The following is a 21,845-nucleotide window of genomic DNA, read 5'->3' on the forward strand; positions in this document are numbered from 1 at the left end:
GCCGGGCCACGGTGTGCCTAGGGCGAGCTCGGCGGTCCCGCGGCCCCTCCTCGCGCAGCCCCCGGCCCGGGCCCGCGGCCGGAGCCAGCACCATGTCGGTGACCCACGGGCCGGGAGCGCGTCGCCCGACTTGGTCCCTGACGTCTTCTGTATGCGAGTGCGACTGGAGGAGACCGGAGAAATGTTCCTGGTGACAAACTGCCGCAGCGACATGACCGTGCGGGAGCTCAAAGCGGAGCTGGACCTGTTGGTCGGCATACCCTTCAACCTCCAGCGGCTTCAGTACCTGGACCAAGGTGGCTCCCAACCCCATCCGTCCTCACGAGTGCTGCCTTGACCCCTGGGGCACCCAGTCCAGTTCTGAACCCGAAGTCTCAAAGGGAAACCTGCCTACATGAGGACCCCCAGATGTCAAAGCAAATCCCAACACCTTGAATCCCCAGATGGAAGAAACAAGTAGGGACTTCCCAGACACACACACACCAGGAGTGCATTAGACCACAACAGGACCCTAATCCACAAACAAATCCTGCCTGGATCAGGCTGCGTTTGCCAACCCCGAGCAAATTCCATCCATAACAAAACCCCAAATCTCAAAGCCACAGCAGGACCCCCCCCATAAGCCCAGACCCTCAAACTCCCCATGTCTTCATAAGAGACTCAAATCCCAAAGCCAACTGTGTCCATATAAGAATGCAAGCTTGAAACAAAGCTGTGCTCACGACCTCCTGCCCACTTTAGGACCCCAAACTCAAACCCCAAGTCCTGATGCTGGGCTTGTGAACATTAGAACCCCAAATCCTCTAGTCAACAATGTCCACACAGGATGCCAGAGCCTAAAAGAAATCCTACTGACTAAAGGAAGGACCTCCAAACCCAGGACAAATCTGCCAAGACCAAATTCCAAATCTCCATGATAACCAGTACTACTTCGGAACCTGGAATCCTCTACCAAAAGCTTACAACAAACCCTGCTCACCTCAAGACCCCCAAACACAGAACAAAACTGCCCAAGACTGAATCCCAAATCTTCAGGCTAACTGTGACTTCCTCAGAACCCCAAATACTCCAGCAACCTTGATTTTGCAAGGATGTCAAAGGTCTGAACAAGCGCTTCCCACCTCAGGACCCCAAAACCCATAACATACCTGCCCGAGACTGAACCCCAAATCTCCAGGCTAACCATGACTACATGAGAACCCCGAATCCTCCATCAACTGTGTCCATGCAAGGACACCAAAGCTCAAACCCTGCCCATTCCTGAACCCCAAAACCAAATCTGAACCCTAAATCCCCAGGCTAACCATGTGATCATGAGGACCTGAATCCTCCACAACCATGTCCATATAAGGATGCCAAAGCCTGAAACAATCCTGCCCACTTTAGGACCCCATATCTCTAGGCAAACTCTGGCTATGTTTGAACCTCAAATTCCCTAGCTACCCCTGGCCATAACAGAACCCTAAATCTCAGAGCAGACTCTACCTACATCATGACCCTAAATTCCAGAGCAGATGTACTGAATTTTGAGCCCCTCATCTCCAGCTAACCATTTGTGCATCTGAGCGCCAATCAACCAGCCACTTCTGTCTAGATAAGGATGCCAGAGCCCGAAATGAACTCTGCCCACATCTGAACTTCAAAATTCAAAGCTAACTCTGCCCACCTCAGAAAGCCATTTCCCAAGCTCACCATGACTATACCAAAGCCCCATCTGAGCAACACATCCTTGTAAGGGCTCCAGAGAGTGAGACAAACCCTGCCCACAACAGAACCCCAAATCTCAAGTCAAACCTACCCATATCTGAACCCCCAGTCTCCGTGCAAACCAAGTCTACAATCAGCACCCCAGGAAAGAAGCCAACCATGTCCACGTAGGAAAGTCAAGTTTCAAAATAAGCCCTGCCTACGTGAGTACCCCCGAAACTCAAGGCAAACTTTGCTTGTATTTGAAACCCAAATCTTCCAGCCAACCTTATCCACACCAGAATCCCAAATTCTAGACCAAACCCTGCTTATGTAAGAGCCCTGACACTCAGAACAGAGCCTACCACCATCGCCTGAGACCTCCTAATCTCAGGGCAGACCTGCCCGATTCCTAACCAGCAATTGCCACACTACTGAGGGCTATGTCAGAACCCCAAATCCCAAAACAAGTCCTACTCATACAAGGACTTCAAATCCAGAACAGACCCTTCCCAGTACCAGGACCCCCAAACAGATAGCAAGCCTTGCTTTCATCAGAACCCCCAATCCAGAGCAAATTCTGTTCTCATCAGGACCCCAAATCTCAAAAGCAAGCCCTATCCACGTTTGAACCCCCAATACCGGCACTAACCCAGTCTGTATCAGAACCCTGAATTCCAAGCTATGTCCTTGTCCACATCGGGAGCTTAAAGTTAGCCCCAACCAGTATCAGAACCCAGTACCCAAAGCTTCCCGTGGCTAAATCAGGACCCCAAGGGCCCCTATCCAGATAAATCCCATGTGACAGGTGCCCAGTGGAGGCCAAGAACCCTAGAGCCCGTCTTGGTCTCCATCAGCTTCCTTCCCTCAACCTGAGGACATGGCTTTCCCTGTCCCGATTCCCTACAATGTTTAGGATATGAGAACAGGATCAAAGCCCCTGGGCTCCATCATCTCCCCACCCGGTTGAAATAAACACAAAACACTTCAAAAAAATGGAGATATAAAAAAAATCTCTGGGCTGCTGCACAGAGAATGTGAGAACAGCCGATATTGCAGAGAGACTGCAGTTGTACTGCAGGGGCCGGGAAACGATGGAGGCAGACAGAGATCTGAAAGCAGCCTGTCTCCATGAGCACCGTGTTTCCAGACACTGCCCTTCCCGGGCTCAGTTTCCTAACCTGAAAGCAGAGCCCTATCGGCTCCAGAATTCTCAGAGTCGTTCCCCGTGTAGACAGAAATGACTCAGGAAATTGAATGTATAGTGAGGGCCAAAATACCTTCTTTTGCTCTCTTTAAAATAGGTGAAGCATTTTTCATGACATGTATTTTCCTATGGGAGTATTTAAAAGATGCTCTCGGGAATTTTTGAAGCTTTATTTGGAAAGAAATGTGTCTTGAGCCTAGTCTGTACTTAAAAAGGAGGTGAGTTATGGAAGGACTTAGTAAGAGTTCTCAAACAAGTAATTTGAAAATTACGTATCCCCAACTACAAATGTCAGGCACCCCTTCTGTTCATTGCTATGCTGAGCAATAAATTCAAGAAAGCTGAGAGGGAGTGAGTGAGATGGGTGACCTCACACTGATGTCACAGTGCTGTTAGTCAGCAGGCACTTTGCACTGTTCGAAGCGTGACCCCTCTCTGCTGTCGCAGTCCTTACTGTGGATAGCAAGCAAGGAAGAGAGAAGGTGCTACCTCATTGTTTGAAGAAATTTGGGCTACTGTCTATAAATAATCAGCTGATGCCTCTTCTACCTGCCTCAAAGGTTGCAGGGGTGTGGGGGGAGATCAAATGAGATCACGTGTGTGCAAACCTTGAGACATACATATCTGAAGGAGTGAGCTCGTTCGTGGACAAGGGTCACCCTTACACATCTGTCGTCAACCCTGATAATTTATTTAGCTGGTGATGATTAGTATTTGTCTAAGCCCAAGGCAGTGGCTGCCTGTCTGTAAGAGGAGGACGTGCTCCGATTTCCATAAGAGCTGCTCAGCATGTGCGAATTGCTCTCTTGCATTTTTCAGGGAAACACAGCTTTGCTCGATGTTTTCTAAGTTGTTAGGACGTCAACTTGTCTTACTTAGACTAATTACTGATTATTCTCTGTGTTGGAACCACAAACAGGACCCTAATGAACACATTTGCCAATCACTTATTCCCTGGTTACATCCACCATCCTGAGTTTCTGGTAACCATGAAGCATGTGGCCCTGGAGGGCGGCAGGTCTGGTTCGGATGTCAGCGCTGCTCATTCCCAGCCGTGCGAGCCTCCGTCTGTTCCTCGGCAGATGAAGATAACAAACCCTCCTTAGAGGGCTGTCATGAGGAGTAAGGAATGGAGGTTCTCAGTACAGGCACAAAGTAATCACTTGATCATGAAACCAGAACACTCATGAATTCCACTCACTTGGGATATATGATAATCCGGCCGGGCAGAGGGGAGACTTGACGTGTGGCGTCGCTTATGAAGAGACAAATTACATTGTTGTTCTTGAGTGAGATTGTAGATGGCCGTGTAAGAAAATGTGTGTGTGTGTGTGTGTTTTAAAAGGTAAACTAAACACACCTGCACTTTCTTAACACGCTCACTATATAGTTCCCTTTTACCAATTCTGACAGTCTTCCCCAGAGAGTCTGAATTTATGAAGTGTGAGTAGGTCCGTCCCATTCTTTCATGTGAATTAGATGCTGTTCTGGGTGATTTATGAGCAAAGAAGCTCTCATACTCCAAATCCAAATTATGGTGACAGTCCACATTAGCTTCCTGCTTTACCATAGGCTCTCAGCTGGGGCAGTTTTGTTCCCTAAGAGTGCTGTCTGAGAAGTTTTTGATTGTCATAACCAGGTGAAGGTGCTACTGGCATGTGGTGGGTAGAGGCGGGGGGTGGGGTGTTGCTAAACACCCTGCAATGCACAGGACAGCCCCCCACAGAGAGCTAGCCAGTCCAAAATGTCAACAGTGCCCAGCTTGAGAAAACTTGCCTGTCATAGGCTGTAATTTGAAAGTCCCAACAATTTTTTTGTCACTGTTACTTCTTTAGCCAGCTAATGACAACATAAACCTGAGTGAGTATTTTAGTTTAACATATATAACTTGTATAACATTATGTTGTGTCTATGACATATAGTTGCTTCAAGTTTAAATAGTTCCATTTTGTAGAGTTTGCCTCATACAATGACTTTACTGACTTGTAGGTTTTTGCAATAGGACAAGTTATAATTACAGAATTTTATAAATTGTTGACATTGTGTTTTTGTTCGGCTTCTGTTTCAGCTGAGCCAAATTAATTTTCTAAAAAGCATTAACGACAACAGGCTTATGCAGAATCATCAAATGAGATTTGTGCTTAAGATTCTAATATTATCTTTGTGGTAGCCACGGTCAGATAATCTCTTAACTTAACCAATGTAATAGTCTATCTTTAACATCCCATTTTTTTTTTTTAAAGAAAGAATTATTCCCTCTAGGAGTTTTGATGGATGATACTACATTGAAGTTCCATGATGTTGTTCCTGGTGGAATTATTTCATTATGTATCTGGCATTATGATGGATGGACGGAACTGGTTTTGGCGGCTGTGGAAGGGGACCCCAGTAAGGTGTTTTCATGCTTCTTTAAATGGATGTCATACTTTATGAATCAACTGTAAATTGTGAGGAGGGGGTGGGGGAATCAATTAGTCTTTAATATGAATATTTGAGTAAAAGTTAGAGAGTAGGGAAAGAAAATAACAAGGACCCATGTCATAATTGTCAAATACTGTATCGAGTGTTTCCATTCACTCTTTGCATTTATGATTTCGCTGGGTTTTATTTATTTATTACCCACTCCCCCCCTCCCCGCCAGAAGTCAAGGCAGCAGATTTTCTATTCATGTATATATAAAGTTGAAAATCTAATTTAACACTGAGTGAAGAGCTCCACATAACTTGGAAATGTGCAGCCCGGGGCTCTGGGCCTTGCGTGCAGTGCTGAATGGTACAAAAACACGCACGAGGCCCTGCCTGCTTCCAGGGGGCGACGTCCACTCTGTCCTTGGAAAAGCAGCTGGCCCTGCTGATTGCTGGGCCTGTGTTCGACTCTTGCGGGGCTTTGGGGGTGGGCGGTGGGGGAAAGGAAGATAAAAACCAGGCTGTTTACCCAACAGGGGAGACGAATCCGACGTCCACTCTGTCCTTGGAAAAGCAGCTGGCCCTGCTGATTGCTGGGCCTGTGTTCGACTCTTGCGGGGCTTTGGAGGTGGGCGGTGGGGGAAAGGAAGATAAAAACCAGGCTGTTTACCCAACAGGGGAGACGAATCACTCTGACTTTAGGGGCCAAACGTATGTTCTTTCTGTTGAAGAAATGCAGAGGAAAAGCTATGAGCTGGTAGAGAAGAGGAGACAGAGTTTGCTTGCTAGGACAAGGGCCCAGGAAGGCTGGGTGCAGGAGTGGGGCTGGGATTCAGGCTTGGAAGAGGGGTGGGATCTGGGACAGCAGAGTCAGGATGCAGCAGCTTCTCTGACCTTGGCAGGAAGGGTGAGGTCCCATTCTAGCTATTTGCACAACTCCTTCCAGATCCTTGCCTGCTCACCCAGCCTCCCTCTGTGCCATCAGCAAGTTGGTCCATGCCTTGGTTTTCTAGATCTGGCCTTGGATATGGAGTTGTTTCCCTCCTGCCTGTGGTCTTGAGTCAGAGCTGCCATGACCCTTGTCCCGCATGCCTCCCATTCTGTCCTTCCCTGCTGCCCCACACCCAAATCTGACATCTGGGACAGAGTTCCTCTCTGTGGGAACTTGCACTCTTCCTCCCATGCTCAGAGGCTTGATTGACCGTGAGATAATCATATTATGGGACTGTCCATCAGCGAGCTTTCAGTGTTCCCAAAGTTAACAGAGACAATGGACACAAAAATAGATGGGAAGGCCAGAATTCATCAAGTCTCCACAGAAGTATGTCCCCCTCTGGAGAGGCCATCCCGTGCTGGCGGGTGTCTTCCTTAATGGCCACTCCACCTTCCTCTGGACACCCAGCAAAGCTATTTTCTGTCTTCAAAACATTGACAGGAAGACCTTCCTGCCTCCCAAGCCTGACAGATAAGTTCGTATTTCCTGAACATGTACAGAGCATTAAACAATGTCTTCCCCATCCTTCCCTGGGTGTTTCCCAACTTCTCGGTTGGGGTCTGCACCGCTCCTTTCTCCCATGAGCCCTAATTTGGTATTCAAGCCCACCTTCCTGCAAGAACACCTGGTCAGCTGTCCCCAGTGTTTCTGCACTTTTGATAACAACTCACACTCCATTTATCTTGCCCAGCTATCCTGTCTTGGTACTACTGAAGATTCCTTCTATCGAACTGCAAATTCAGAACATTTCGAAGGTGAGACGTGGAAGCAGTGGATATCACAGAGGGCATTTGTGGCGCTGTATGTGACCTCACACAGAGGACACATTGATGCTGTGCAGTACCTTCTACAGCATGGTAATTCTGGTAGAGAGATTAGCCTGTCCAACAGTAGGGAGGGCAGAGTGTCTTGTCTTCCCAGACCCTCAAGTGGTGGTTTTCTGGACCTCTGTCTTGTCAACCTCCAGTCATGGTCCTTCAGGTCATTCACTCCCTGTCTGAGCATGGGTCTTAGGACATGCCAGTCAGAGGCTGCACCCCTGCCCTTGGCCAGGCCTCCAGAAGATTCTTTCTATGGCAGTGAGATGGAAAGCCAAAAGGATTTCCTGGTTTGTTATTTCCAACCAGACTAGCTGTGGGACTGTTCCCATACTGTCTGCCTCATCTGCAGTCCATCTGAAGCTGGGATCCGGCAATGGTCCACAGTGGTCTAGCCCCAAGCCGGCCTAACTCTGTTGGGGCTTTGCTGGCTGGCCAGTCTCTTTTCTCTGAACCTTGTAACTATTTCCTTACCCTAGCCTCTCTGCTCACCCCACCTGCACTTCAGGGCAAGTCTGTGTCTCTCTCAGTTGATAGGAACAGAAGGCTTAGCCAGCACTGTCTCCAAATTAAAGGGATTTGCATGAAATTCTGCAGGAGTACACTTTATCCTTCCCGGATATGGGATATTTTGGAGAAAAGATGCCCACTGATTGAGATGTAGATCATTCAAGAACAATAGACAATAGTTGCAGACAGCTCAGACCACCAGCTTCCTTGGAAAAATGAAGAATGTGTTACATGGTATTTAGTTGGTGGCTGGGGGATCAGCAGAGGCTTTTCCAGAGGGTCTCCCCTATCAACTCGCCTCCAAATTAGGTCCCCCCTTTTTTCCTGCCTGCAGCCTTGATATCAGCCTCTTTCAGCTTTGTCTTTGCTATTTTTCTCACTTCCACCAAGCGAGGTGGAAAACATCTCAGATTTCTCTGGCAGGATGACTGGGCCGTGCCTCAGGTGTATAAACCCAACTCTGCAATGGGTAAATGTTACCCCAACTGTATTCTCTGCCTTCCCCCACTGCTTTTCTGCACTTTGCCTGTTGTAAAATGAAATATGGGCTTTTTGCAGCCCAGCAGTCCTTTGAGCTCATAAAAAGTCATTTTCACTCTGATGGAACTGTGATGTATTTGAAGGCATCCGTTAAAAAATTATAGCCAGCTTTGCAAAGTTTTCTGTCCTCTGCAGACAGCTGCTGGGATGAGGCACCATGGTCAATGCCAGTGGTATGAGAGCTTATTTAAAACTTTACTTCACCAACCAGCCATAGCTCATAAAAACTGGCTACCGAAATGTCAGCTGAATTTAATTGAATTGCCTTGTTTTCTGTGTCATGATATTTGTTACCCAGAGTTTGATTCAATTCAACAAGTCCATATTGGACACCTGTCATTAGCCAATCCATCTGCAGGAGGTGGGGAGGAATTCAATCGAGGTGAGATCTGTCCATGAGTCAGACTGCTCGTCGTCTGTCACTTCCTGAGTGCCTGTCTTCTGCAGGCACTGGGCTACGTGCTGGGGATGAAAACAGCAGCCATCAAAACAAGTGTGTCTTCCGCCCTCATGCAGTTTACTAGGGGAAGTCAGCACATTAGTACAAATAATTAATTCCATGGTCAATTGCGTACAGGATGTTCTGAAGACGTAGAATGTCTACTGAGCTTATACAGCAGGTTTAATGGAGAGGGGAGCTAAGGGAAGTTGTTTTTGAGGAAGGGAACTAAATCTAAAGAAGGGTAAGAGTTAGCACAGAAAAACAAGGGGCGAGAGTGTTGTTAGCAAAGGGAACAGCATGGGCAAAGGGCCTGGGGCACGATGTGGCACGGCATATTTAAGGGATAGAGTTAGAAGGCAGGTGTAACTGGAGCCCTGGCAGGGGTGGGGTTGGGGAGGAAGATCGCGGGGAAGTATTGCTGGAGGGACAAGCAGGAAGCAGGCTGAGATCGAGCAGTAAAGACCTAGAACATTACCCTACGGGCAGTGATGCGATTGATGCAGAGGTGCGATGAAGGCCTTCTAGAAAGATCATTGGCTGCTGCAAAGGGGAGCAGACTGGAAGTGAGGCAGTGCCCCCCGGGGAGTAGTTCTCAGTTCTCCCAAGCGTTCCCCTCACAGCCCTGCCCCTGCCCCTGCTTCTCCGATGCAGAGGTGCGATGAAGGCCTTCTAGAAAGATCATTGGCTGCTGCAAAGGGGAGCAGACTGGAAGTGAGGCAGTGCCCCCCAGGGAGTAGTTCTCAGTTCTCCCAAGCGTTCCCCTCACAGCCCTGCCCCTGCCCCTGCTTCTCTTCCTGGCCCTCCCTCAGCCAGTTCTTATTTTACAGGAGCTGACTGCTTCAGCACATCTCCCCTGGGCAGGACGCCCCTGCATGTGGCAGCTGCCATGGGCCGGTGGGACTGTATGCGGCTCCTGCTTGAGCATGGGGCCTCCATCCACAACAAAGATACCAGCGGGGAGACCCCCATCACCGTTGCCCGCCGAATGAACCGCAGGCAGAGTGAGCGGCGGATGTTTCTCTTCCGCTGTATTGAAAAGTCAGGGACAAAAGACCTGAACGACTTCATCATGAATAAGGTTTTACAGAGAGTTAAGTCAGGGGTTGGGTCCAAGAAGAAGACCCAGGTTAGCTCCCAACGGGAACGTTTGCCCGCCAAAGCTGACCCGGGTAACTTTCCAGGGTTCAATTCCATGGTGGCCCTTGGAGAGCAGAAAGGCAAGAAAACATGGCAATTAATCTGAATCAGATACGAAATTATCTGTCCTGTTTGCAAATGACTTTGGGAGGGTGTTGATGGCAGTGGGTGCGTTTGTGTTCATTTAGTAATCCATTATAAACCTGACAGGCTCTGATGCCAGCCTTTAATTTTAAGCTATTTGTACACTGTATCCAATAATGCTGTTTGGGCGATGGGAACCAATTACCTTCTCTCCTTTCTGGAGGCCGTCTAATGCACTGGCATAATAGGAGTAATAACAGTAATGATAATAGCACTATTGTTAGTGCACAAAACAAGTGCCAGCAGATGTCGGGAGGTCGTGTATAGTGTGGGCTGTGAATTTTGGTTTGTAAAACTCGTAGAACTAAATGCTCCTGCTGCTAGTAATGTTCCAGATGTTTTCCTGAGCCATCGTGGAGCAGTCTGCTTCTTGGGCCAGGGGGCAGAAGTGAAGCTGGGCAGAGGTTGGTTCTCCAAATACGTCCTCCAAAGGGGACTCCTTTTTACTCTTGAGGAAGGGGTGACAAGTTGGCATTCGAAGTGCAGGAACCAGTGTAAGAGAAAATGAGGCACTCACAAAGAAGAGCATTGGAGTTGGCAGATGTTTTTCTTTTGTCCCGTCCCCAGTGGCCCATGCAGACCCCTCGCCAGGTCTCCGCTTCCCCTGCTGGAACCCGGGTAGTTCCTCCTTGTTTTCTTCGGGCAGACCACCTTGGGGTGGGTGTCTGTGCTTAAGTCTAGGCTCTCTCCATTAGCCAGGGATCTTAGCCCTGCTGCTGCACGGTGCGCCTGCAGTGGCCTGGCCTGCCGGGTGGTGAGGGAGCAGGGTGCGGGAAACACAAGGGCAAGAGGGGGCGGGGCCAGCTTCAGCAGGAACATGAGCCAAAGGTTGCTAGATCTTTCCAGAGCTTTCCAGAGCTGGACACCTGGCCTTTTGAGAGGATAGCTCCTGATTTTCAAATGTTCGAATTTTTGAAGAACATGGTATGGTACAGAGGGAGTGGAAAGACCGAGGCACACCCATGGGACAGTGTCTCGTTGTCAAACACTGATTCGTTTCACTGAGAAAAGTGGTAGAAACAACCTGAGTCTCATGGGAACAACCCATGGCTATGAAGCCATGGCGAGGGGACAGCCACGGGTCTTGCTGGGTGATACGACTCGTCCACCCTCCCCTGCTGGCCATCTGTGTCTCTCTAAAGCCCTATTTTCTTACACAACTTCCCCATTGGGATGTTTGGCAATGGACTCCTGACCACTGAGGTCATGTTTGCCACAGGATAGAAGGTGGCCCTGCACCCTGGCCACCGTTCTCTCTGACTTACATCCTGGTAACTGGAGTAAGCTTTTAAATTAATTGGCTGCGTTTCCTGCTGTCATAGCACTTGAGATCTGTGTCGATGATGTGGTTTTACACTTGGTATACGTGGCTGTACCCAGCTCAGCAATCTGTTTGACAAATAAGAGTCAGAGAAAAAAGTAGCTCAGCATCAATTGTGTCAAAACTGAGATCTCGCTGTTGGCAGACATTCTCCAAAGTCAATAGACAGATATTAAATGACCCCAATCCAACGGGTCAATTCATTTAGCTAATGAGGTATATTGAGGGGGTGACGTGGGCACTCTTTTAACTTAACAAGTGGCATTACTCACAGTCATGTGTTTGCCAGGAGCTTTGCTAAGCTGTCTTTTTTATTAGGAGGGCCAACTGCCTGACACTTCTCTCCAAAAGTTTGGGGGCAAGTACTCCATCTTCACATGGCTCCATCAGTTAAAGACTTGGTCAGACAGTGGGCAAGTTCCAAACTCTCTGTGGTGACATTTTGCTCAGTCTCTGGCAGGGTCATTTGAACACTCTCATAGGTCCTGGGGAACTCTTCGTTTGAGAAAGTCTTAACACCTTATTTATTGTATTAAAACAAGCCTTCATATCATATTAAATAAAATAGGCCCATAACCACAGCAATTAGTTGATATAACATTACATTTTGAAGATAATACATTAAACGTTTATTTTGAAGTTTTTTTTTTCTTCATACTTTGGGAGCCAACAGAAAATAAATTTTTGGGGGGTGAGGGGGGGGTGATCCCAAACACTTTTGTAGGACCCTGAAATCCTGGTGGGCCTAAGGTCCCTGATCTCAAACACTTTTGTAGGACCCTGAAATCCTGGTGGGCCCAAGGTCCCGGGGATGGTCTGGAATGGTGAAAGAGCCATGGCCTGCGTGTGTCTGGGCTGGGCCTCACCTCTGTGTGGAGAGAAGAGGGCTTCCTCTGAGGAAGAGCTCCAGGTGATCCCAAACACTTTTGTAGGACCCTGAAATCCTGGTGGGCCTAAGGTCCCGGGGATGGTCTGGAATGGTGAAAGAGCCATGGCCTGCGTGCGTCTGGGCTGGGCCTCACCTCTGTGTGGAGAGAAGAGGGCTTCCTCTGAGGAAGAGCTCCAGTTAGTCTGCTGGCTTATCATTTTTATTTCCCTTTTTTCTTGTCCAGTGTCCCCACATAGCACTGGCCTTTCAGTCCCCACAGGGGAAGAGTCACCTGTGTGGAAGTGGAGATGCAGGGTTTTGCAGACCTCAGAGGGCAACTTGCTGGCTCTGCCGTGTGGACTTGGGCGAATTCCCCTCTGCTCTGAGCCAAGAGTGTTCTGCAGAGGAGGATGGACAGTCATCATGGTTTCTGGTCCCTAAGGTTGTCGGGAGGACCAGGGAGGTCAAAATCACTCAGTAGGGGCTAGCTGTCATTGCCTGAGAGCTTGGTTAGAAAATTTTGCTGAAGTCATGGGTGAGATTATCGATGTTTGGGAAAGAGGGAAGATAGTAGATACATTTGGTGCCTCCTGGGCCCTCTTGAGTTCTCATCACCAAAAAACCCGGTGACCTGACCTTTGAGCTTAGTGCCCCCATGCCATTGCCTGTCCTTGGTTTCCTGGAGGCTGCAGGGACACGGATTCTTCCTCCCCTTCTCATCGCTTGTGGCCAGGGACATTGCTCACCTGTGAGCCTTACGCCAGCCTGGAAAACAGTCCTTTGAAAACTGCCCACCGGAGAGATGGACCCAGTCGCTGTAAACACATGATGATGACAGCTTTGTCAGCCCTCCTGTTTCCTTTTGCCTTGGCTGCCAGGATGCTCAGAGCCAGGGGGAATGCTGTCAGCTGCCTGCTGGGCTCCTGCCACCATCTGCTCCTTCCATGTAAGACCTGGATGCTTCTTGGCCCGAGCATTTTCCCAGCCCAGGGTTTCCCAGTGAGTAGGGAGGGGAGGGCATCACAGTTGGCACCTCAGAGGACATTAGGTGATCCCTGACACTACAGTAAGTTACACGAAAACATTGGGTGACAACGTGAATCCCTTTCCAAATTACTCTCGATCCTTTTAATATCCACAAGGAGCAAGTTTCCTTTTTGGGTTCGTTGCTCATCTCCCTTTAAAAAATTCAGAAACAGAGCATTCTTCGGTAGACAATAATATTTTGCTAGGATTTAATAACATTATCTTGTTTTCAGTATACTGTGGGCCGTGATTCTATTTTTTTCTCCATTCCTTACTAGTTGTGTGATCGGACAGATGGACACCTCTCAAGAGCCTCAGCTTCTTCATCCATCGTGTGGACTGACCACCTGCACCCCCCAACCTGGTCGTGTTGGTGAAATGGAGGGACCAGTGAGGACCATGCTCTCAAGACCCACGGTCCTGTTGCGTGACTCCACAGTGCAGTAGGAAGGGCCTGGGCTTGTCATCTGGCACATCGGGTTAAAATTTTCCTCCACCTCCAGCTGGTGGCATTGGGCCAAGCAATGGGACCTCTCAGAGACTCAGTTTCCTTATCTGTAATATTTGGGTAATAAAACCTGCCCCCTGTCATCATTGGAGGGATTAAATGCCTGGCACAGAGCAGATACTTGAAAAATGGCAGCCATTATTATTATTATGACTGCCACCACTTAATTTGCTTAAAATGTTTACTCACCGGGAATCAATACACTCCCAGTCTCCAGATACCCTTATAAATTTTCAGCAAATCTTATACAATAAGAGTCTTCCTCCAGAACTAATAATTCCCCAAATGGGAGATAAATAATTTCCCTTGAACTTGCTGATTTTGGTATTAAGTAGAGGGCTTCCTCAGCAACTTGCAAAAAGTGCGTTCTGAACTTAAAACTCCAGGGCCAGTTCTGCAGGAGGGGAATAAAGCTCTACGCAAGAGGAAAATTCCAGTCACTGGGCTCTGCCTCTGCAGTGCTGCACTGACTACAGAAGCTTCCAGCAGAGGGCACAGAAACCCATTAACATTTAGAAAAACATCAGTGTTTGTGTTCATTGGAAATGTCAGAGATGCTGCAGTCTGCGCCACTTGGAAAACTCTAGAGCGGGGCTCCACAACAGGGGGGCTCCCGGACAGGCCTTTCTGCCTGAACCCCTGAAATTGTCTGCTAAATGTGCATGTCTGTGCCCACACATTTTCTGGGGAGAACACTCTGCTCTCATCCCATCCTGAAAGGGTCTGTGGACCATTCCCCACTCCAGGGTTTCAAAAGCTGGCTGTATTATAAGGAGCTCAGTGACACAGGGGTCAAAGAAATCAAATCAATGCATCAGTATAGTGTCACTCCTTACCCGTTTGGTTGATTTGCCCGATCCATTTACAACTGGAAAAATGATAAATATTGGTAACCTCTGGGCTGAGATGGGTGTGTTCGAGTGTGTGTGTTTGTCTGGGAAATGTCTCAACACTGCGGAGGGGAGCTTGTAGATTCTTACAGCTGTGCAGGTTTACAGTATATATCCAAAATGTCTATGACGCAGCTCAGCTACCCCGCTTTTGTAAATACATCCTATAGAGACGAAACCCCAGTACACAAAGAGACATGTTTGCAAATGTTCATGACAGCTGTTTTTGGTAGCAAGTGCCTGGAAACACTTCGAATGCCCACCATTGGCAATGATGTGGCACATTTTGCAGCTATTAAAAAATGACTCAGTCTGTATGTGTAGACCATGGGACGGTCATGAGGGGTGTCTGATGTGTCATTAAATGAAAAACAGCAAGTTGTCCAAGAAATGTGTATGAGCTCGAGCTACAATTTTAAAAAGAGGCAAATCCAATAAGTGTCTCCCTATGTTTATTTGAGCATAAAGAATGAGGTCAAAGACACACCCCAAACTCTCGGCATTGCGTTTTCAGGGCATAGGGTTGCTTTATACACCTCTGAGTTGTTTTTCTTTTTATTGTGACAAAACACATGTAAAATTTACCATTAATGACATTTAGTACATTCATAAGGTTGTGCAATCACCACACTATCTAGTTCCAGAACATTTTCACCTCCCCCAAAAGAAACACCATACCCATTTAGTCACATCCAAACTTCCTCCTGCCAACCTAGACAACCACCAGTCTTCTTTCTGCACATTCTAGATATTTCCTACAAATTGGATCATACACTATGTGGCCTTTTGTATCTGGCTTTTTCTTTGTGTCTTAGCATAGTGTTTTCAAGGTTCATTCATGTTGTAGCCTTTCTTAGTATTTCATTCCTTTTTATGACTGAGTAATATTCCACTGTGTGGATAAATCAGCTGATGGACATTTGGGTTGCCTCCACCTTTTGGCTATTGTGAATAGTGCTGCTATTGACATTGGTCTATAAGGATTTGTTTTAGTCCCTGCTTTTGGTTGTTTTGGGTATACACCTACTGGGGGAATTGCTGGGTCACATGGTAATTCTGTGTTTAACAGCATTTCTTAATTAAAAAAATTAATATATAGGGCCGGCCCGGTGGCGCACTCGGTAGAGTGCAGCACTTGGGAGCACGGCGGCGCTCCTGCTGAGGGTTCGGATCCCATATGGAGACCGGTCCACTCACTGGCTGATCGCGGTGCGGGCACGACACCAAGGGTTGCGATCCCGTTGGGCGCGACACCAAGGGTTGCGATACCGTTACCGGTCATGAAAAAAAGACAAAAAGGAAAAAAAAAATTAATATATAAAAAAAGGAACGGGCACGACACCAAGGGTTGCGATCCCGTTACCGGTCATGAAAAAAAGACAAAAAGGAAAAAAAAAATTAATATATAAAAAAAGGAAGGACAAGAAAGCCCCCACCAGAGCTCTCAAAGTTGGAGAACTATAGCAATCATTAACTGAGCACTTTTCCAGGCATTCCGCAGGCATTATCTTATTATGTCCTTTCAATCATCTTGGAAGGCAGAGATTCTCACACAGCATCAGAATCACAGGAAGGGTTTGTTACAACACAGACTGCTGGGCCCCACCTCCCAGAGATTCCAGATTTAGTCGGTTTGGGGCAGAGCCCGAGATTCTGCATTTCTAGCAAACTCCCGGGGAAGCTGGTGCTGAGTGACACTGAGCAAGTTTTATTCCTTGCTCATTTGTCATTGAGGAAACTGAGGCTCAGAGAAGGTCAGAAACTTTCCCAGCAACACACAGCATCTAAGCGGCACAGTGAGGCTGCCTGACCCTACACCACAGTTTTAACAAGCACCTGTAGTATTAAGAAGGGCCCCCGTTCCTCCAGGGCTGAACTCGGCTCCCACACCACCTTTGGGGGGTAGGCTGGGGTGTGGTGAGCTTCTGGAGTCAGCCCGCCTGGGAGGCCTTCCAGGTGGCTGTGACCTTGGGTTACTCCTCTAAGCCCCCTTTCCCCACTTGTACAATGCAGAAAATGCTGACACGCATTCTCAAAGCATTGAGGGGGGCACTCAGCCAGAGTTCAGCCAGGATCAGCACATTGGGCTGGGCACCACCAGGCGGGACAGAATGCAGGATGGACGGGCAGATGCTCATACCCCACAGACACGTCTTCTTGGGTTGTGCCAGAGCCCCAGCGACCATCAGGACACCCCGCAGAGGGTCTTGAGCACTTTCTCCCGCTCTCATTCTGGACTCAGAAAGAACCCCCTCCCCAGGCCCGCTGGGGGGTCGGCTTCCGCCAGGTGGCGCTGTTGAATCCTGCTGCCGCAGGTGGGCGAGCGCGGCGGCCACCAGGTGTCGCACTGAGACCGCAGATCAACTCGTGGCGCCGGGAACCTGCGGAGATCCAGACTTGGGGACATCCACCAGCCCCTATCCAAACTGTAGATCCCGTGGCATCTTCTCCCTTTAGACTATTATACCCCAAGGATTTTCCACTCTTGATTCACTTACGTGTTTTGATCTTTGCATAGTATAGAATATTTTTAAAAATATGTAACTTTACATACGTATAGTATTTTCACATAAAGTTCATAGTATAAGACTTTAGAAAGAAACAGTGTCCTCCAATTCAAAGTCTTCCTCCAGGGGCTCACAAATTATGGTGTTCGGGTCATGGATAAGAGCCAGCGAGCTTTAGAGAGAAATTCCATATTTTAACCCCTCAAAGGAGGAAAAGTCTAGGACTTTTCTTTCAACTCTGATGAGCATTTTAATTAATGTCTCTGTCTCCCAGCAGGGGCTGCAACAAGAAAAGAAAGAAGGAGTTACGCTAACTTAGGTGCTTTGAAGCTCTAGACCCTCAATATGTTATCCACAAGCAAAGTATAAGCCATGGTATACAGAGAAGGGCTGAGATTTTAAATGAGCACACATTGGAATTACTATTTTTACCAAATTATACCTCCAAAGAAGTTCATGATTTATTTCCAACTTTCAGCAAACTGCGGTGTATTTCATATTGAGTTCATCTAGCATGTGGTTTAAGAACTGTATTCAAATAAGTAAAAAATGTATAGGTCTGGTTTGGCCAGTGCTATAATGTATCTCATTTGATTCTTGTAATGACCCGTGAGGTATTAATATTCCCACCCTACAGGTAGAGACAAACTTGGAGAGCCAAAGCCCCTTGGTCTGAAAAGAAATTAATCCGCACCTTGTGGTATGAGCACTGGACTCCAGGTGAGGGACGGACATGTGCCCTGGAAATGGGGTGAGGGTCTCACATGCCACCCACCCTTTGCTCAGCAAATGAGCTATGACACTCCCATCGGGCGCCGTCAGCAAATGGTGTCATAGTTCCCACTGCTGCCCCCACACCCTGCCCTGTCTTGGGTAGACACAAGGTCCTCTGGCCCTTTACAGGTATTCATCAACAGTTGTCTTATGCAGATCTTGAAAAGCCCAGCCTGGTCCAAATAAAAGCTGCATTCCCTCCTCCAATTTGGCCCCCCTCCCCCCAGCTAAGGGCTGGTCCAGGCTTCAGTCGGCAGTAAGGCTGGCTTCCCCATCGCTCTCCACCTGCCCAAGGTGGGACTGGGGTGCAGGAGCTGGGTGGAGGGAGTGGTGGTGGCACTGAGGGGCTTCGGTGCAGCTGGTGTTGAATGTGGCTCTCCCCTGGCTGTCCAGTGCCCCGTTAGGGTGGCACTCAGGCACTTTGTGTGTGTTTGGAGACCCCCACTTGGGACTCCCATTCTGAAAATTCCCTGCGGGGGTGATGTGCTCTCCTCCTGACCTCTTGAGATCCCTCCCTGCCTTCCTCCGACGACTCACCACTGAGCCTCTGTGGACTGTGGGGCAGGCGGGCAGGCAGTGCCCTTGGGGAGCTGTCCTCTCAAGACTGCACCTGCCACCTTCCCTGCCTTGCCTGTGCCCATTTGGTCCATGGGACAACAGTCCTTGTCCTTGTCTTGTGAAATCTGTGGAGTATGGGCCGCTCCTAGAACCTGCTCTGGAACCAGCTCCGCAGACACCCCTGGGGGTGAGATGCTGGGCTCCCCTGGCGCAACCCCAATCCCTGCAGAGAGACATCTTTTTTTTTCTTTTGGCAGTTGGCTAGAACAGGGACCTGAACTCTTGACTTTGCTGTGACAGGGCCATGCTCTAACCAACTGAGCTAACCAGCCAGCCCTGAAGGGACATTTTGATGCCCCTCACTTGGCTTTTGGGGACGGTGGGGAAACGCCCAGAGTTCTCTGGGGGATGCCAAGCCCCAAGAAACCCTCACTCCCTGTACTGAGCTTCCAACCTTCTGGAAAGTCATGTCTGGCTTGGAGAGGGAGGGGTGTGTGGGTCTGAGTGGCTTTGGCTCTTTCTTAGCAGGTAGGGTTGTTACCTGGACGGTAAAGTGCTTCTCTTTAGAAGATGGGGGACATACCACTTAGAGTTCTCAGCTGTGGGCTTCAGGTGAAATTCCAAGAAAGCAGGAGACACCCCATTTGACATCCCGAGAGACAGCACTGCCCTCATGGAGCTGATGGTTTGCGGGGAGTGACACGACAGGCCTGACAGAGAACACGCGCAGCAGGCTGTGCTGGGCGCCACTTAGAGTTCTCAGCTGTGGGCTTCAGGTGAAATTCCAAGAAAGCAGGAGACACCCCATCTGACATCCCGAGAGACAGCACTGCCCTCATGGAGCTGACGGTTTGCGGGGAGTGACACGACAGGCCTGACAGAGAACACGCGCAGCAGGCTGTGCTGGGCGGGAAATCCACAGAGTGACGTGGGCGGGGGGTGGTCGTGGTGGTGGCTCTGGATGGGAGCAGTGACTGGGCAGCTGCTCAGAGCAGGAGAAATGAAGCTGAGACTTGAGGAGCAAGGAAAAATCTGGGCAGGGTTAGAACGTTCTGGAAGCCATTGACATGAGAGCATAGTTACTCAAGAGGGTAGCCGGGGTAAAAGATGGGGTTAGAAAGAATGCAGAGGCTGGTTGGGTGGTGCCCTAGAAGCTGCAGCAGCCATCTCCTGCCACACTGACTGCTTCTGCTCACCTGTTGTAGTCAGAGGGCCGCCACTGACCTGGGCTGGGTATGGCTGGGGCCGCTCTCTCCCGGGCTTCTCGTGGTCCTTGGTGTCCCTTCTGGGTGTAGATTGGTGGTCAAGCAAGATGAGTGGTCGAGCCCAAGGTCAAGGGGCAGGTAATGACACCTCACCCTGATGGACACAGAGAGGGTGAAGAATTGGGGCCAATGTCCTCTTCCTGTACAGAGACCCTGGAGAAGGGATGGAGTTTGTTCCAAGAGCAGTGGAGAGTGACTAAGGGCTTGGGGGTGGGATGCATGACTTGCCTCCAATTTTGAAGAGGATAGGTGGCAGGAGGCAAGGGGGAGCCATCAGACCAGTTAGAGAACACTGCGTTGCCCAGGTGAGAGAGGCCAGAGCCAGACTGCATGTGACGTCAGGGGAGAGGCAAGGGCACGGGGCGGGGGCAGAGTCAGGAACCCAGAAGACACGTTGGATTGTGCAGCTGGGGGGTGGTGGTGCCATCTACTGAGAAGGGAAAAGCTAGGAAAGGGGAGGATTGGTGGTGAAATGCAGGGGTTCTGTCTTAGCTGGTGTGTTGTGGCCTGAGGCCACCATCACAAGTTGCTGCAAACTCAGTGACTTAAAAGAACAGTAATGTATCACTCTCACAGCTCTGGAGGTTCAGAGTCTGAGATCAAGGTGTGCAGGGCCATGCACCCTCTAAAGGCTCCAGGATAGGAGCCTTCCTGCCTCTTCCAAGTTCTGGTGGCTCCAGGTGTCCCTTGGCTTGTGGCCACATCACTCTAGTCTCTCTCCACATGACTTCTCCCTTGTTGTCTCCATGTCTGTTTCTCTGTCTCTTCTAAGGACTTGTCATTGAATTTAGGGTCCACGCTAATCCAGGATGATTTTATCTAAATATCTTTAACTTAATCACATCTGTGAAGACCCTTTTTCCCAATAAGATCACATGTACATGTTCTTGGGGGTGCATATCTTTGGGGCCACCATTCCATCCACTGCAGCCAGTCATGTTTGGGATCTCTGTCACTCATCCAAGGACATGCCTATTTGGAGGTTGTCAGCAAGCAGGGGGACCAAAGGAGAGGGCTTTGGGCAGAACAGGGAAGGCAGCCAGGACTGAGCCCCAAGAGTCTCCTGGATTTAGGGCTCAGGCAGAGGAGGCGGGCAAAGAAGACTGAGAAGGAGGCACTCATGAAGTGGGAGGGAAACGGAGAACAGCGGAGGGCCTGGGCATCGGAGCGGAAAGCTGCTGAGAGTTGGAGCCAGTTGAAGGCAGAGGGTGACCAACCAATTTGGTAACACAACTGTCCCTGAGAAGTGTAGTTTCCTTGGGGCATTGGGAACAGGAGTCCTACTGTGGGGGATTGAAGAGCAAACCCAGAGGAGTGGAGACCGCAGGTGTGGACATCTCCTCCGGGAAGTTTGTCCCCGTGGACCCAAGGGAGCTGTTGTTGTGAGATGTGAGATGGTAGAGCCTGTGGTATGTGTCGATGTGAAGGATCAGAAGGGAGGAGGACAGTGATGGCACTGCAGGGAGAGGGGCTCGCTCCAGGGAAAGGCGCAGAGGAGGGTCCCTCAGAGCCCTGTGGAACTGTGATCCCATGTGGGTCCTATGGCTTGTTCCCTATTCCCTGATTTCCTGCAAACTGGAAATATGGGATCTCCAGGAGGCACCTGTCACTCCCATCCCTGCCTCCCCTACCCCTGGTGACTGCTGATCCACTTTCTGTCACTATGGATTTACTTGTTCTGAGCATTTCACATACATGTAATCACATAGCATGTAGCTCTTTGTGTCTGGCTTCTTTCAGTTAGTGTCACGTTTTTGAGGTTGTTCATGCTGTGCATGGGTTGGTACTTCATTCCTTTTCATGGCTGTATAGTATTCCTCTGTATGGATAGCCCACATTTTGTTCATCCATCAACCGTTGATGGTCATTTCTCCCTCCCACCCCCCACTTTTTGGCTATGTAAATAATGCTGCTACAAACCTGTATGTAAAAGTTTTGTGTAGACATATATTAAATCTTTTGGGTATATACGTAGGAGTGGAATTGCTAGGTCATATGGTAACTCCATGTTTAATTCTTTGAGGAACTAGCTAGACTGTTTTCCAAAGCAGCTGTACCATTTTACATTCCCACCAGCTGTGTGTGAGGATTCAGATTTCCCCACATCCTCGCCAGTGCCTGTTATTGGTCTTTTTGATTAGAGCCATCATAGGGAGGGTGAATTGGTATCACATTGTGGTTTGTCTCCACCTGCATTTCATCAGATTGCTGCTCCCTGACTGAGCCAATTATTTCATGGAGGTTG

The 21,845-nt window shown here is 49.0% G+C and overlaps 1 protein-coding gene across 1 annotated transcript in view; it reads left to right on the forward strand.

Moving 5' to 3' along the window:
* Positions 1 to 10,287, forward strand: part of ANKRD60 (ankyrin repeat domain 60) — a gene marked incomplete at its 3' end in the record, with an annotated part of 13,096 nt that extends 2,809 nt beyond the window's left edge. Inside the window, exons 2-6 of the mRNA XM_008583950.1 lie at positions 22 to 296; positions 5,156 to 5,286; positions 6,984 to 7,149; positions 9,430 to 9,771; positions 10,186 to 10,287. Of these exons, the coding sequence (XP_008582172.1) occupies positions 22 to 296; positions 5,156 to 5,286; positions 6,984 to 7,149; positions 9,430 to 9,771; positions 10,186 to 10,287 (1,016 nt within the window). The remainder of the gene's footprint in view (positions 1 to 21; positions 297 to 5,155; positions 5,287 to 6,983; positions 7,150 to 9,429; positions 9,772 to 10,185) is intronic.
* Between the last annotated feature and the right edge of the window lie 11,558 nt (positions 10,288 to 21,845).

This window comes from Galeopterus variegatus, unplaced genomic scaffold (assembly GCF_000696425.1).
Source record: "Galeopterus variegatus unplaced genomic scaffold, G_variegatus-3.0.2 Scaffold3088, whole genome shotgun sequence".
NCBI classification, from domain to species: Eukaryota; Metazoa; Chordata; class Mammalia; order Dermoptera; family Cynocephalidae; genus Galeopterus; species Galeopterus variegatus.